The 18,465-nt window shown below is 34.9% G+C and overlaps 1 protein-coding gene across 13 annotated transcripts in view; it reads left to right on the forward strand.

The window, feature by feature from the left end:
• Positions 1–18,465, forward strand: part of DOP1A (DOP1 leucine zipper like protein A) — a 110,942-nt gene that overhangs the window by 31,902 nt on the left and 60,575 nt on the right. For 12 of the 13 annotated variants that reach the window (XM_081795753.1, XM_081795757.1, XM_081795756.1 and 9 more), the window contains exons 3-6: positions 3,497–3,678; positions 11,367–11,537; positions 14,401–14,590; positions 17,941–18,039. In XM_081795753.1, coding sequence (XP_081651879.1) covers positions 3,497–3,678; positions 11,367–11,537; positions 14,401–14,590; positions 17,941–18,039 — 642 coding nt within the window. The remainder of the gene's footprint in view (positions 1–3,496; positions 3,679–11,366; positions 11,538–14,400; positions 14,591–17,940; positions 18,040–18,465) is intronic. The other variant, XM_081795765.1, reaches the window with a different exon arrangement.

An 18,465-nucleotide genomic window follows, 5' to 3' on the forward strand; every position in this document is an offset into this window, starting at 1 on the left:
AAAATCAGAAACTGGTGTAGAAAGTGGTAACTTGCAATGTGCTTTACAAATGTTATGTAGCAGTAAGGAAAATTTTGTATCCAGGCAATTCTTAGATATATTCAGTACTTTTTTTTACAAAAGTGATAAGTAGTCACTTAGGCCTTGGGGGTTGGCCTTGAATGTTTCCTCTTAACATGTCTGGTTTTAATCCACTATTATGATGGCATTACAGATCAATTCATAGCTTTACATTTTTACACTGTTTTTTGTTTGTTTTCTTAGATCAAACCTTGCTCACCTCGTACTTATAGTTTTGATTTTGGGAATTTTGGGAGGGTTTTGTTTTTTTTTTTTGTTTGTTTGTTTTTTTTTTTTAGCAGTTGTTACTGAATTGGAATGTTTTTAAATATTAAATGCAGTAGGGAAGATGATAAGAAATGAGAGCTCTCCCCGTAACTTTTAACATCAAATAGCTTAACATACAATTATTAGGAAAGAAATTATCCTAAAATACATTCCAAGTACACTATTGCTTGACCTCATACATACTATAGATAATTAATGTCTTCCAGAAAAGCTTTCATTTTTAATGTGCCAAGGATTTATCTTAAAATTAGATGCACAAACTTCTGTTTGACATGTTAACTTGTAACATTTATCATTTAGGGTTTGATAAATTCTCAGATTTTTTTTATAATATCCTCAAGAAATTGCATCCAAAATTATGAGTATGCTTAAAGGTAGTTAGGTTCTTTCTTGCTCTGAAGAGTCTCTTTCTTTCTTTCTTTCTTTCTTTCTTTCTTTCTTTCTTTCTATGTTTATTTTTAAGAGAGAGAGAGAGAGAGAGACAGAGCGTGAGCAGGGGAGGGGCAGAAAAAGAGGGAGACACAGAATCCAAGGCAGGCTCTGAGCTTTTGGCGCAGAGCCCTATGCGGGGCTTGAAATCATGAAGTGTGAGATCATGACCTGAGCTGAAGTCCAACGCTTAACCGACTGAGCCACCCAGTCTCCTTCTGAAGAATCTCTTTCTGAAGACTTACTAGGAGTTATATTTAAAAACAGTTTATTTTTTTTTAATTTTTAAAAGATTTTATTTTATTATTACTTTTTAATATTTACTTTTGAGAGAGAGTAGGGGAGGGGCAGAGAGAGAGGGAGACACAGAATCTGAAGCAAGCTCCAGGCTCCGAGCTGTCAGCACAGAACCTGACGTGGGGCTTGAACTCACGAAGCACGAGATCATGACCTGAAGTCTGACGCTCAAGCAACTGAGGCACCCAGGTGCCCCTAAAGATTTTAAGTAATCTCTACACCCAACATGAGGCCCAAACTCACTCAGATCAAGCTGAGCCAGCCAGGCACTCCTATAAGCAATTTATTAAATGTGGAAATTAATAGACCTAATTAAGTACATAAGTAGTTTTTATACTTAATATTTATGAAAACATTTTATTGTATCCAGATAACACAGAGGAGGATATGTAAGTCATTGGGAAAACTTAAGCTGTGAACAGGCAAGGATTGTATTTAGTATAAATTTGTTGAAAATAGTCTAAATACATGTTTTAATATAAAATGTTATTTATTAATATACTACATTTTCACCTCATTATACACTTTTTTCAATTCAAAATTGCTTTTAAAAAGAACGTTTTCCAATTCAGAAATCCTTTTAGATAATGGTGCTATAAAAAAATCATGCTATATTTTACTTTTCTTTTAAAATTTTATTTCATATTAACACAGTTTTTTTATTAAAGCATTTTATGTTATAGATTGTTAAATTTCCTTCTGCAGAAGTAATTATACCTTTCCTTAAAATATATGTGAATATTGGGGTGTCTGGCTGACCCAGCTGGAAAAACATATTTCATTTCAGGGCCTTGAGTTTGAGCCCCATGTTGCGTGTGAAGATTACTAAAAATAAATAAATTTAAAATATGTAAATACTGACTCTTGGCTACTGTGTTTAAAATTGAGATTAAAACTTTGGACACACGGAAGCAGCTAGTTGAAAAATGTTTTTCATAGCTGTGTTCTTGCCAGTGTTTTGCCCTTAATTTGCTTTTCATTTCTAGATTTAACTTTATTTGCCTTCATTGCATCTAGTTTAAAACTAAATTAAAAACTTGTAGTGGGAAGAATTTTGAAAATGTTTTATGTAGGGGCACGGGGGTAGCCCAGTCGGTTAAGCGTCCAACTCTTGATTTCAGCTCAGGTTGTGATCACATGGTCTCGTGAGTTTGAGCCCCACATGGGCTCCACATTGGCTGTGTGGAGCCTGCTTGAGATTCTCCCTCTTCCTGTGCTCTCTCCTGTTTGCACTCTCTCTGTCTTTCTCAAAATAAATAAACTTAAAAAAAAATGAATGAAGAAAATGTTATATTTAAGTGGACCTCAGAGCCTTCACTTTTGTTAAAAACCTGGAGATCTTGTCCTGAGTTTTCTACTGTACTGCCTTTGACAGATCATTTTATGTATTTTAATTTCAGTTCTTTATTTTGTAAGATAAAGGACTTTTTTTTAATATTTCTTCTAAATCAAATTCTAGCATATTATCCTGTTTTCATTGTGCATTTATTCTGTAATGTTCTATCAGCACTGTACTATAATACTTTGAAGAATTAATTAATAAGTTCTTTTTTGTTACTTAAATAACTAATCTCCTTTGGGTGGTTTATAAAATAGGATCTTCTGTAAATTCCACCCTGACCATTATCTCTAAATAAATGTTATGTTTGAATAAACACAGTTGTGATTGGTCCACTTGGGAAATTAGTAAAAACAAATGGGCAGTTATAATCTTTTGTAGATTCTTGTAAGCATTAGAACTCCTTGCTGACATATGATATCCTGAAGCAGTGGTTCTCCCTCTTTCAACGACATATTTATGTTGAGGTCCAGTTTCCTTCATATCTTTGAAATAGTGTATCAAAAATAGATTGACATTAAAGATTTGCAAAAATCAAAATCATTGCCTCTCTTCTGAATAAATTTGTTGGCAAAATATTGTGTTTTTTTTTTAATTTTCTTTTTTAATGTTTGTTTATTTTTGAGAGAGGCAGAGACAGAATGTGAGTGGATTAGGGGCAGAGAGGGAGGGAGACACAGAATCCGAAGCAGGCTCCAGGCTCCGAGGTGTCAGCACAGAGACACACGCGGGGTTCAAACTCACGAGCTGTGGGATCATGACCTGAGCCAAAGTTGGTCGCTCAACCTACTGAGCCACCCAGGCGCCCAAAATATTTTGATTTTTTAAAATAAAAATGGTATTTCTGTTAACGTGGAGTGGTTTGGTTTTTTTTAACAAAATAATTTTTTTGCATCCTCAGTTTTAATTTTAAATGTGTATATTGATAGATGTAACTAAGACAGGAGTTCTTTGGCATCTTTTATAACTTTTTAGAATGTAAAGAAGTCCTGTAAGGATTTTTGAAAATTCTGTGCTAGGAAATGGAAATAAAAGATATAATGTTTTTGTTTTTCTCAGCTGAATTAAAATGTTTTCTTCAAGGTTTTACAAAATAATGCAAAGTACCAGGTAGTACCCAAAAAGCTGACTATAGGCAAACGCCTAGCTCAATGCCTACATCCAGCATTACCAGGTGGAGTTCATCGAAAGGCACTTGAAACATATGAAATTATCTTTAAAATCATTGGACCCAAGAGACTTGCCAAAGATCTTTTTTTATACAGGTAAGAATAATTTTTTATGTATAAATAAAATATATTTTTAACTATGTTATGCTTTGTGCAGTAAAAGCTAAAGTACTGAAAACTCCTTAATGAAGTTTTTAGGTATCAATGTCAAATATTTTGATAGTTAAGTGCTTCAGAAAAATTTAGGATGTTCCTTAATGTTAAATTTTTTTCTTTTTCTATGTCATTTATGATTTTTACTTAAAATTGTTGAGACTACAGTACTTTCTGCCTTTTTAAACTTAAGGACTACCCTGAGAAAAAAATAAGATACCTTTATCTCTCAGCAGCTTTCAATGTAGTTGACCATTCTTTACCTGGAATAGCCTTTTTCTGTTGGTTTACATTCTCCAGTTTACTTTCTCAATCTTGATATGGACATATGGAGTTTTGTTTTTTTTTTTAAGTTTTATTTACTTTGAGAGGAGAGCGAGCAGGTGGGGAGGGGTAGAGAGATAGGGAGAGAGAGAATCCCAAGCAGACTCTGTGCTGTGATAGCACAGAGCCCCATGCAAGGCTCAAATTCACAAACCATGAGATCATGACCTGAGCCAAAATCAAGGTCAGACACCTGAGTGAGCCACTTAGGCATCCCTGGACATACAGAATTTCTTAAAGTTTGCTTAGTCTTATGTTTTCACTTTATATTCTTTTGTTGGGTGGGCATATTCACACCCATGATTTATCTTTTAAGTGCTGACTCCCAACTTGGGATCACCAGTGTTGGCTCCTGCTTTAAACTTCTGGATTACTTGCCATCTCTTTGTGGTTCTTTAAAAGCAGCTGAAGCTCACCCTCTTCCAAACTAAATTCATTTTCTATAAACCCAGCCTTTTGCAGTGCACTAAAGTTCAGTAAATGGCACCATTGTCCATCCATTTACATGAGCCTGAAATCCAAGGGTTACACTTAATAACTTGTTTTCTTTGCCCATATTCTTCTTCCCATGTACATTCTCTCACTAGGAGATGTTTCATCGGTGAAGCACAGGAGCAGAGGAATCAAAATAGTTTGTCTTTACCACTAACCAGCTCTGTGATCTTGGATCATTTTCTTCGTCTCTCATTTGCAAAATGAGAATAAGATTACCAGTTTCACAGGATTGTTAATAGAATTAAAAATGTAAATATATATAAAGTGTTTAGAACAATGTGCAGCATATAGGAAGTACTCAATAATTGTTACCTATTGTTCCGATAGATGTTCCAATACATCTACTTATTTCCACCCTCACTGGCAGCGTCTATTCTAAGTAAGCTTTATCTCTAGCTTGGTCTTTGTCACTGGCCTTCTAACATTCGCATAATATCTTGTTCTTACCCTTTTATACCCTTTTCTCCATACAGTACCAGAGTAAACTTTTTAACACATTAAATAGATGTCATTCCCCTGCTAAAAACCTCCATTGACTTCTTCCTGTTACTTAAAGTCAAAATCAAAGCCCTTACTATGTTTCTAAAGTTTTATATATTTTGGCCCTGCCCCTGTCAATTACCTCCAGCTCCTGCCACTTTCTACCCAATTTACTCCATTCTGTAACACAGGTCTCTTTGTTTATTGTTCCTCATTTTTTTCTTTTTCCCCCCTCACTCTGTAATGCTCTAATCCAAATCACTGATTAAATACCAAATCCCCAGAGAAGACTTGCCTAGTTATCCTATCTATAAGAGACTTTCTTCATCATTAGTACTCAGTGGTTTTACTGTGATGTATTTAGAGGGAGGTATCTGTATTTATCCCAGTTGGGACTCATTGGGATTTTTAAATATATGAATCAGTGACTTTTATCAATTCTGAAACTCTTAAAATTGCCTTGATTCCATCTATTCTGTCTCCCCTTTTTGGAACTATGAGTAAGCATGTGTTAGATCTTCTCACTCTGACTTTCCCATTTCTGATCCTCTCTTCCTTGTTTTTAAACATCTTATCTGTGCTGCATTCAGGGTACTTTCCTCTTACCTAGCTTCGAGGTTACTAGTTCGTTCTCTCTCTCTCTCTCTCTCTCTCTCTTTTCATATAGATGTAAAATTTTTTCTTAATCTTATTGACATATAATTGACTACAACACTAAGTCTAAGGTATACAACATATTATTTGATATATGTATATACTGTGAAATGATTACCATAAGTTTAGTTAACACATCCATCATAACCTCAGTTGTGATTTTTTTTCTTATGATGAGAACTTTTAAGGTCTATTCTCTTTTAGCGACTTTCAAATACAGTATTGTTAACCCTAGTCACCATCTGTACATTACATCCCTGTAACTTATTTATAACTAGAAGCTTGTACCTTTGACCACCTTCACTCATTTCTCCTCCCCCCACCTGCTAGGCAACCACCATTCTCTTCTCTGTTTTTATGAGTTTGATTTTCTTAGATTCCACATTTAAGTGAGACCATACAGCATTTGTCTTTCTCTGTATGACTTATTTCACTTAGCATAATGCCCTAGAGATCCATCCATATTGTCACAAATGGCAAGATTTCTTTTTTTCCATGATTAATTATACTCCAGAGAGAGAGAGAGAGAGAGAGAGAGAAAGAGAATGTGCGTGTGTGTGTACATGAGTGTGTGCACGTGCATAATCATGTGTGACACTTTATCCATTCATCTGTCAGTGGACACAAGTTTCCATGTCTTGCTATTGGAAATAATGCTGCAGTGAACATGGGAATGCAGATATCTCTTCAAGATCCTGATTTCATTTCCTTCAGACATATAGCCAGAAGTGGGATTTCCAGATCATATTGTAGTTCTATTTTCAATTTTTTGAAGGACCTCCGTATTATTGTCCATAATTGCTGTACCAGTTTACATTCCCTCCCACAGTGTACAATGATTCTATTTTCTCCACTTCTTCTCCAGCATTTATTTCTTGTCTTTTGATAATAGTCTAACAGTTGTAAGATGGTACCCCATTGTGGTTTTGACTTGTATTTCCCTGATGATTAATGATCTTGAGCACATTTTCATGTGCCTATTGGCCATTCCAGTATCTTCTTTAGAAAAATGTTCAGGTCCTTTGCCCATTTTTTAATTCGATTATTGGAGGTGTTTTTGCTATCCAGTTATGTGAGTCCCTTATATTAATTTTGGATATTAATTCTTTATTAGATATGTGGTTTACAAATATTTTCTCTCATTCGATGGATTGACTTTTTGGTTTATTGATCATCTTTTACTGTGCAGTAGCTTTTTCATTTGATGTAGTCCTGGTTGTTTATTTTTGCTTTTTTTGCTTGTGCTTTAGGTTTCATATCCAAAATATCATTTCTAAGACCAATATCAAGGAGCTTTCCCCCTATGTTTCCTTCTAAGAATTTTATAGTTTCTGGCCTTATATTTAAGTCCCTAATTCAAGTTAACTTTTGTGTGTGGCATAGGATAGGGGTCTAGTTTCATTCTTTTGCATGTATATATCTAGTTTTCCTCTTTCAGTCTTGACATTGGTAACTCAGACCTCATTTCTTTTTTTTTTTTTTTTTTTTACTTTGGTCAGTCTTGTCATGGGTTTATCACTTCAGTTTTTTTTTTTTAATGCAAACTTTTAGCTTTGCTGATTTGCCTTACTGTGCATATATGTTTTATCTTTAAATTCTGCATGGATGTCTTAAAAATACCATCTGAAGTCAGTAACAGGTTTTTAATAGTAATAAATACTACATTCCAAAGAGAAAGCACTTAAAAAGAAAAGCTGAGAATTGCTGAATCAATGTGTGTAATTCTCTATTAACTGATAGATTTTCCTTTCTTTTCTTTTTTTTTTTAATTTTTAAATTTTTAATTTTTTTAAATGTATTTATTTATTTTTGAGACAGAGAGAGACAGCATGAGCAGGGGAGGGGCAGAGAGAGAGGGAGACACAGAATCTGAAGCAGGCTCCAGGCTCCAAGCTGTTGCACAGAGCCCGACACAGGGCTCGAACTCACGGACTGTGAGACATGACCTGAGCTGAAGTCGGACGCTTAACCAACTGAGCCACCCAGGCGCCCCTGGATTTTCCTTCCTTAATGCAATATTTTTCTTTTATAATTCATGTCTGCTACTTTTTCAACTTTAAAATAACACAAATTTTACCTTAAGAAACATAGCTATTTTACAAAATTGCAGTATATCTGGAGCATCTGGGTGACTCAGTCGGTTGAGTGTCTGACTTCAGCTCAGGTCATTATCTCACAGACAGTGGGTTCGAACCCTGCGTCAGAGTCTGTGCTGACAGCTGAGAGCCTGGAGCCTGCTTCAAATCTGTGTCTCCCTCTCTCTCTGCCTCTTCCCTGCTCATCCTCTGGTCTCTCTCTCTCTCTCTCTCTCAAAAATAAGCATTAAAAAAAATAAAAAATAAATTACAGTATATCTCATTTTGTCACTGGTATGTTACGTAAAAATAGTAAATTATCTCTAGAATACCACTTCTAGAAAACCATTTCTAAATATGGCAGACATTCTCACATACACATTTTGGAGTAAAATTATATTGCTATTCTATAGTTGTTAAAAGCATACCTAATTTAAAAACTAAAGTTTATATTAATGTTGGACTTTTTATTTTTCATTAAGTAATTTCTTTAATCTCGAGGTTTATGGTTTAGCATAATTACATACAAAGACTTTGTAAACTTGTATACACTATATTTTGATAAAATATCATCTTGCCTCTTTGGGCTTATTTTTTTAAACATGATACAGTATATGGTTGTGTTACTAAGAAGGCTAGATGTGCAGTTTGAGTACCACAAAGTCTTAAATGTGTATGTAAGATTTTGGTAAAACAAATTTGGACCTCAGGCTGGAGAGAGATTTTAGAGCGGTGATCATTTAGGTGGCAGTTGAAGCCATGAGAATAATTGAGATCACCCAGGTACATTGTGAATAAGAAGGAAGGAAAAGGAAGACCATTCTGTGAATATTTAGTCAGTGAAGGGGAACAAGAGTCAGAGATAGAAAATGTAGCAGGAAATAGCTAACGTGGAAGCCAAAAGGGAAGAGAGTTTCAACGGAAAATTGTAGGTGACAGTATCAAATATTACAGGCAAAGCAAATAGTAAAAGGGCTGAAAATAGAGCATAGGATCTGGCAGTTAATAGACATTGCTGATGATAATGAGAATAGTTTCATTAGAGGGCATAGAAGTATCCTGATCGAAGATCAGATGACAGGTGATAAATAGGGGAAAATGCATACTTTTTTTTTTTTTAATTGAAATGGGAAGATAGGTTCAAGCCAGAATGCAGTGAAGATAAAGGATTTGGGATTTTGTTGTTGTAATTTATTCTCTTTTTAGACTCACAGATAACCACAATTGTGTTGAAAGGCAAAGATGTAAGTGGAAGAAGATAGATAGAAGTTATCAGAAAGGGGGCACCTGGTTAGCTCATAGTATGCAACTCTTGATCTCTGGGTTGTCAGTTTGAGTGCCGTGTTGGGTGTAGAGATTACTTAAAAAATAAAATATTTTAAAAAAGAGAAAGAAATTAAAAGTGTGAAAAGGAAAATGGATGAAGCAGGATTCTGGCAAAGGTCGGCATTGGACACTGCAGTTTATGGAGGAAGGTAGCTTTGAGGAGGCTTCAACTATAAATTTAAATCAGACTGCCTAAAATTAGAGGCAGGAATGTGGGAAACTCAGGGAGTTCTCTCTTGATGACCTCTATTTACTGTACAAACTAGGAGCAAGAGATTCTTAATTCATTTGTTAAGCAGCCACTAAGTGCAAGAGGACTTGGTGCTAGGGACTTAGGATACAGAAACAGAAAGATAGTCATGGTACCTTGCTTTCTGATATTTACGGAATTACTTATTAGAATTAATAAAAACAGAATTACTTACTAGAATAAATAAGTATTGGGTACTATGGGAATATAAAATAGGGAGCCTAACCTAGTCTAATTAAGAGACATTCTCCTCCAGGGAATGGCTTAGGCTAATTCCTGAAAGTCTAGGAGTCAACAAAAAGGACAGAAGTAAGGGAGCAGTAATTGAACCTGTCAGAACAGCTTGTGGAAAGGCCTGGACGCTAAAAAGAGCATGGAAGGATTTAAAACAAACCTGAAAGGAATTCTTCAGTATAGCTGGAGCAGAGGGTGCAGGAGTAAAATGGGTGAGTTTATGTGAGCTGTACAGAGATATGGAGTAGCAAAATGTTAAAACTGTGTTAAACTAGACTGTATCCTAAAGGCAACAGGAAGCCAATGAAAAGTTTTACTGAGGACAGCTGCTTCAGGGCAATACTGAAGCAGTACCTGGTAAGTCATGATGACTGAGCTGTATATAATGGTGGTGTCTTCTAAGAAAAAGTGTGGTAGAGATGGAGATAATTTACAGTATTTAAAAAATATCTAGAAGAGTGACTTGGAGAGAAAACTTGGTGATTGATTATAAGTTAGAGAAGATTTTTTTTTAAAGGGTAAAGGATCACTTTTAAATTTATAGCTTTTTGGTCACCCAGACAGATGGTGATGCCATATTTTAAAATTGTGACATTTGAAGACTGTGAAATAGCTAGCTAGCTAGCCACTGGCTTTTGAGTCTGAAACTTAGGTGAGAAATCTGGGTTTAATGGAAGTAGAAGTCATCAATATGCAGGATAGCATTTTGAGCCAATCGGTATAACTTATTATTTCATCAAAATATAAATTAAGGTTTATATACATATGTAGGTGATGAAATTTTGGGGTGATGGTGGCATGGTCCAGAGCCGACAGCCAAGAAAGAATTCTTACAGACATCTTTGGTGCAAAAAGGCGATTTTATTAAAGCATGGGGACAGGACCCATGGGCAGGAAGAGCTGCACTGGGGTCATGATGGGTAACTGATTATATACCTTCAGGTTGGGAGGGGGTCAGGGATAGAGTAAGTCTCGAAGGTATTTTGGATGCAAGGTCTCCAGGACCTTGAGGGGCTAGCTTTTGCTAGGGAAATGCCATTTATTACCATTTAATAAAATGTCAGTCATGAGACCCTTCAGATGGATATCAGGAGGCCATAAGCTTGGAGTATGATTGCCAGCACATATCTTGGGGCAGTTGAGATAAAGGAAGTTTCCAAAGGAATTTTTTTTTTTTAATTTTTTAATGTTTATTTCTTTTTGAGAGAGAGAGACAGAGAGTGAGCAGGGGAGGAACAGAAAGAGGGAGACACAGAATCCAAAGCAGGCTCCAGGCTCTGAGCTGTCAGCACAGAGCCCAACATGGGGCCCGAACTCATGAACTATGAGATCATGACCTGAGCCAAAGTGGGACACTTAACCAACTGAGCCACCCAGGTGCTCCTGAGGGATTTTTGTATGTTAAAGTAGGCTTACAGGATCCTCGAGGTTGGGTTAATGTTAAGCTAAGATTCTCTTTTGCCCCTAGCAAAGCAAAGGCAACTGAGCTCCTAGAGGGAAGTCACACTGCCTGTTTCATGGATTTGTCAATGGGCTGTAGGCAATAAGGGGATTTAATGTTTCATTAGCCTTAGTTTCCCACATCACCATGGCAAGCACCCTTTCCTTTGTTCTTGGGTAGCCAGAAGTGTTCAAGGAATATCACACATATTCTACCTGGGGGAAAGGGTCTGCCAGCCTGTATTTTGCCCTCAGCTTGCCCCACTCTCCCTCATCATATGTGCATATGAATTAATATTTTGTAGTTTAATGTGCTTCTCCTTACCCCCATTTATTTCTATGTTTTTAAACAGTTCTGGATTATTTCCTCTTCTTGCAAATGCTGCCATGTCTGTGAAACCAACATTGCTAAGTTTGTATGAGATATATTACCTGCCTTTGGGTAAAACACTGAAGCCTGGTCTACAAGGATTGCTAACTGGTATTCTGCCTGGCTTAGAAGAAGGATCGGAGTACTACGAGAGGTGAAATGGTGCTACTGTTGTTGCCACTAAGTGATCAAAGGCCTGGATTTGTCACCAAGTATCCTTGGATCGATAATGTTTTAACATCACAAAAATTAATTATTCTAGACCCTTGAATATATCACGTGAAGATTTCTGTAGCAAAAAATAATTATTGTAATATATCTAGTTTGTGTATTGCACTGAAAATATAGCTAAGAGCACAGACTTGGGAGATAGATGACTGGGTTCAAATCCTAGCTAAAAAGAAAGTTTTTTTAACATGTCTGAAGTTTTTTAAGTTTCCTCATCTATAAAACACACATAATACTTATTTCATTCTGTTGTTATAATAATGAAATCAGTCCAGTTCCTAGCACATGTTAAGTCGCTCAAAAAATTGTGACCCATAATTTAAAATAATACAATATATAAGAATTTAAATTAATAAAAGAATGGGAAATTGAACCATGTGCCAACAGTTTTTAAATTCTTAGTGGTAGAAAAGAGCCTAACACCAAGTACAGTGATGTTTTACTGGCTGTTGACATGATGCTCTTGATATTTTAATTTTTCAAAGAACATGAATTAATGCATCTTGGAGCCTATTATTTCTTAGGAAGTTTATAGTTGTAGACAGCACATGATGGTGTTAACTATCTTTAATAGCTTGTTACTGATATTCTCACCAAAAATGAAATTATGAGTTGAGGTAGCAAACATAAAAAAGGCCAAACTTAATTTTATGAGTACACTTAATGACTTAAATTTAATTTATTCTAGAGCACTCACCAGTTACTCTATTTTATGGTGGTTTATATGTTTCTGTAATATAGTCAGACTCTAACCCTGAAAATACTAGATTACGCTCCTGAGCTACTTTGAGAAAATATAATTTTGGTCCTCAAAATTTATCATTTTCTTTTGTTAACTTTTTTACTTACTTGCTTACAGTTTTAGAAACATATGTTTTATTTCATTTAGTGTATAAGTCCATTTTATTTTAAATTTTAAATTGTTGTATTCTAAGGGAAGCACTTAAGTTTGCTAGTTGCAATTAAAAATATAACAGTGAATAATGATTTTTAGGGCTATAGTCTGTGTTTTGTCTTGTTAATGTGTCATAGTCAGTTTGAGCTGCTGTAACAAAATGAACAGCTAATGAACAGCAAATTTATTTGTCCGAGTTGTAAAAGCTAGAAGTCATTATCTGAGTACCAGCATGGTCATATTCTGGTGAGGGCCCTCTCCCTGGTTCGTAGCTGGTGTCCTCACATAGTGGAAGGGGCTACAGAGTTCTGTGGGATTTCTTTCATAAGAACTCATGACTTACGCATACCCCAAAAGCTCCACTTCTCCTGATGCCATCATTTTGGGAGGATAGGGTTTTAATATGACCTTTTGAGGAGACATTCAGACCATAGCATTATGTTTTAGTAGCTTTTCAACACAAAGTATAATAAAGGGATTGATAAATGTGTTCTTTTAATCTATAGATATATTAAGGCCAGAAGGGAGTACAGTGTTAGGTTAAGTCACAGAGCAAGTAAACAGTAGAACGCATCATCAGATTCTTTTGATTCTGACTCTACTACAGTGTAATAAGTTTTTATGTATTACATTATTCTATATTTGAAACTAATCATAAGTAATTAATTTTTGAATGCAGTCCTTAATAAAGCAATAATATATCTTTGATTTTGTTATAGGTGTAATTCATTAAAGTTTTGTAAATTATAAGATGTGAGGGCGATCTGGCTGTGATATCTGTCACCCCATTGATTTGATCGCCAGGGTTGATTTAGCTGACCTGGCTCGCTAAGCAGGTGTCTCTCCCTCTTCCCTCACCACTCCATGTGTGCCCCTCCCAAAGCTGTGTGCTTAGTTGAAAGGGATGATCTTCCCTGATAGAGGAGTACTGTTCTTTGGTCAAGGATATATGAGTAGCTACATTCCCCTGCTAGAATCCCCAAGACACTCTCAAAGTTACTGTGAGTTGCATAATATGATTTCAAAGAAAAGGAAACATTTGGAAAATGTCCTTTAAGAATTTCATAGAAATCCAAGAGAAAATATTTTCTGCTACAGGATTACTGTTAACTAAAATGTATATGGTGGTCTGGGACGCCTGGGTGGCTCAGTCTGAGCATCTGACTCTTGATTTCGGCTCAGGTCATGATCCCACCCAAGGTCATGGGATCGAGCACCATGTCAGGCTCTGTACTAAGCATGGAGCCTGCTTAAGATTCTCTCTTTCTCTCTCAAATAAGATAAAATGAAATAAAATTAAATTAAAAGTAAATAAAAATTAAACATAAATAAAAATTAAAAATAAATATGAATGTATATGGTGTTTAACAACTCACTAACGTAGATAGGACTTGGGGTGTTCTTTTTGTTGTCATTGTCTTCATTTTACAGATCGGGAAACTGAAGAAAGATTAACTGATTTCTCCAACTTACAGCTAGTAAATGGGGGAGCCAAGACTTAAATCCAGTCCTCTAAAGTATGTGCTTCTCCCAGTCTATCGCATTTGTCTCCAGGGCACGGCATGTAAACTATACTGTGAATGCTTTCATACATTCCAGAAAAGAAGAATTTATTTTTAACACTGTGAAACTAAATGCTTCTCTCTTTTTTTTTAATGTTTATTTCTGGGAGAAAGGGAGAGAACACAAGTTGGGGAGGAGCAGAGAGAGAGAGGGAGAGAAAGAATCCCAAGTTGCTCTGCACTATCAGGGCAAAGCCCGGCATGGGACTGGATCTCACAAACCATGAGATCATGACCTGAGCCGAAGTCAAGAGTTCGATGCTTAACCAGCTGAGCCACCCAGGTGCCCCCTAAATGCTTCTCTTGTTAAGCCACTCTGTTTTGTACCTCAGAACAAACACTTTGCTGGAGAAGGTTGCTGCTGCAGTGGACCAGTCCGCATTCTACAGTGCCCTCTGGGGGAGTCTTCTCACCAGTCCTGCTGTGCGTTTACCAGGAATCACATATGTTCTCGCCCATTTGAACAGAAAGCTTTCCATGGAAGATCAACTTTATATAATTGGCAGTGATATTGAGCTAATGGTAGGTCTATATGTGGTTGCTCATTTAACATACTTCTCAAGAGCCAGGCACACTATTACAGACAGACATTGAGAATCGTGCCACAAAGTTCCTATTTTCACGGAGCTTACACTTTTCATCAAGGAAACTTAAAGACAAAATTAGTCACTAATTATTCTTTTTAAAATCTTCAAAAATTTCTTTTCATGGAAAAAGAATTGTAGGTTATATGTTATCTCCAACTGTTATTCAAGCAAATAAATGGTCCTTATTACCATCTTGCTAACTGATCAGACCACTGTTAATATAGCCACATTAATTATACCCAAGCGAACCTTCTCTTCAATCATAGCTTTCATTATGGGAAAGATGGGTTTTAGATTCTGTATGGGAATTTTGCAAGAAGATCTCTAGTCCCAAAGTAGATGGTGAAAAATTGTACCAAAAAAATCACATTGATTAAACTTTTTAATTTCTAGATGAAGAACAAAAGGAAACCTTTTATCTCTGTAGTGCTATCTCTGAAAACTAGCAAAGGAGTAAACAACAAACCCTCAAAGGCACTTTGAAAAGTTTTTTTAAAAATTGTGATTAACCATCCCATACTTTTCTCCCATCTGACTATGAGATTTTTATGCAGATTTTGGTTACATTTATTAAACTGTAATAAACATACACTGAAAATAACATCTTGTGTGTACAGTTGTATGAATTTTGACAAATGCCTATAGTCAGGTAATCAATACACTAATCAAGATAAAGAACATTTATATCACCCCACAAAGTTCTTCTGTGCCCCTTTGTGGTTACTTCTCTTACCCTGTGTTCCCAGGCCCTTGCTAACACTGGTCTGGTTTCTGTTTCTATAGTTGTGCTTTTTCTAGAACATTACATAGATGGAATCATACAATATCAGCCATTAAGTCTGGTTTCTTTCACTTTGTATAACATTTGAGATTCATCCATGTGTTTGTATATATCAGTAGTTAGTTCCTTTACATTGCTGTGTAGTATTGTATGAATGTACCACAGTTTGTTTATTCATTCACCAGTTAACGTTTGTTTCTGGTTTGGGCAGTAATGAATAAAGCTGCTATAAACAGTTGCGTACAGTTGTTTGTGTAGAAATATGTTTTTATTTCCTGGGAAAGTATTTAGGAATAGGATTCCTAAATGGTTCATATTGTAAAGGTATGTTAACTTTTTTAAATAACAGCTTTATTAAATAATTCACATACCATAAAATTTATCCTTTTGAATTATACAATTCAACTTTTTCCACAAAATGATGCAATTATCACTTATCTAATTCTGAAAACCTTTTTATCACCTCAAAAAGAAACCCCATAGTCATTAATCTCACTACATTTTTCCCTCGCTCCTGCCACTAGTAACCATTAATCTTCCTGTTTCTATAGATTTGCCTATTCTAGATATTTCATACTAATGCACTTATACAATATAGAGCCCTTTATGAATTACCACAATGTTTTCAATATTCACCTATGTTGAAGCATGTATCAGTACTTCATTTCTTTTTATAGGTTGAATAATACTACTTTGTATGGAGAATACCACATTTTATTTAGCTGTCCATCAGCTGATGGACATTTGAGTTACTTCTTTTCTGGCTATTATAAATAATGGTCTGAACATTTATGTTCAGAACATGCTGAACACCTATGTTTTTGTGTCAGCATAGGTTTTCATTTGATTTAGTAGTGGAATTACTGGGTCATATGGTACCTGTGTTTAACTTTGAGGAACTGGCAAACTTTTCCAAAGTGACTACACCAGTTTATTTTTCCACCAGCAATACATGAGGGTTCCCATTTGTCACATCGTTTTCAAACGTTGTTATTGTCTGTCTTTTTATATAGGACACCTTAGCAGGTGTGAAGTGTTATTTCGTTATGGTTTTGATTTGCATTTCCCTAATGTCTAATGACATTGAACATATTTTCCTGTGGTTATTGGCCATTTTTATATCTTCTTTGGAGAAGTGTCTCTTCAAATTCTTTTCCCATTATTGTGTTATTTCCTTTTTGTTGTTGAACTGTAGGAGTTCTTTATATATTCTGGATGTTAAACCCTTGTGTCTGTGATTTATAAATATATTCTCTCATTTTGTGGACTTGTCTTCTCATTTTCTTGATACTGTCCTTGGAAGCACAAAAATTTTAACTCTGATCAAGTACAGTTAATCTGTTTTGTTTTTTGTCATTTGTGCTTTTAGTGTTAGATACAAGAAATTGTGTCTAATTTAAGATCACAAACATTTCCTCCTGTGTTTTCTTCTAGTGTATGTTTAAGTTTATAAAACACTGCCAATTTTCCAAAATGACTATACCATTTTGATGCAGATTTTTAAATGTATTGTTAACATTTCCTTTTAATGAGTTAATGGAAATTTTAAACAAGTCACTTTATTTCTTTAAAAAATAAATGTCATAATTGAAAAACTATTTGTAACATATCACAAAGGACTAACTTCATTGTTATTCAAGGAGCTACTATAAATAAATAAGCAACTATTAACAATCAAGTGGAAAAATGGATTTGAACAGATAATTTACCTAATAGAAATACAAATAAACATATGAAAAGATGCTCTATTACTTATAATAGAAATAAAAATTTACACCAGGATACCAATTGTCATACATCAGATTGGCAAAAATTAAAAAAAAAAAAAAAAGGCGTGAGTAAACATGAAAAAACAAATTGTCACACATAGCTGGTGAGAATATAAATGTACATAACCTTAATGGGAAGCATTCTATTCATGTTGCAAATGCATATCCCCAAGACCCAGAGATTCTACTTTAAGGGATTTATCCTATAATGTACATCTGTATATTATATGTTGCAGCATTATTTAGTAAATATTTACCAACAGTACTAGTGTCTATTATTAGGAACCTATTAAAAAATTAGGATTCATCTATGAAATAGAGTATCTCTTTGACCATGAAAAAATAATGAAGCTCTTTATGTAGTGTTAAGAAAAGATCTCCAAAATATATTGTTAAAAGAGAAAAGCAAAGTTTGGGATATATGCATGTATGTTTTTATTTACTTACATTTCAGAAAATAGTCACCAATAATACTGGTTGCATTGTAGAAAAGAAGTCGGTTGGGAGATAGATATGGGAGAGAACTTTTTGCTGTATACTCTTTTGTGTGCCTTAATTTTTTTTAAGCCCTCATAATATATTTACCTATTTATTCAAAATAATATAAATACATTTTAATTAGTGATAAACTGAGAAGCAAACTTTTATTTATTGGAAAAAATGAAACATTCCATTTGCACAGTAAATATTTCCCAATGTAACAGACAAGAGATGTTAAAGGCTCTTTTATTTCAGGTAGAAGCAGTAAGTACTTCCGTGCAGGACTCAAGTGTACTTGTACAGAGAAGCACACTGGACCTCATACTCTTCTGTTTTCCCTTCCACATGAGTCAGGTAACAACATTAATAATGATATTAACATAAGGAATTCTTTGGAAAATCCTAGAATCCTCATGTAGTTATTTTTTTTAATAGAATTTAGGTTGAATTCTTTTGTTTTATAAATTTGTAAGTATAATACATAAAAAGCAAATTTTTCAAGGAGTGGAATTTTTGGGAATTTGGGGGAAAAAAGGTTTATTGATTTGGATAAGAACATGGAAATTGAAATTTTAAAATTTCATACCTTTTAAAAAAGTTGTAACCTATGAAAAACAAAAGATAATCATTGCTAACTCTGAGTGAGGCAGGTCTCTGAGACCTAGGTTCACCTAGCTGTTATCTCTGTCATGATGTTACCTTTTCTTGGTTTGGCGATTTGGTGATGTATGTTAGAACTTTAGCAGTGTTGGCTGTTGGAAAGCCAAATATTCAGTCACT

This window comes from Panthera onca, chromosome B2, assembly GCF_046562875.1.
Source record: "Panthera onca isolate mPanOnc1 chromosome B2, mPanOnc1 haplotype 2, whole genome shotgun sequence".
Taxonomy (NCBI): domain Eukaryota; kingdom Metazoa; phylum Chordata; class Mammalia; order Carnivora; family Felidae; genus Panthera; species Panthera onca.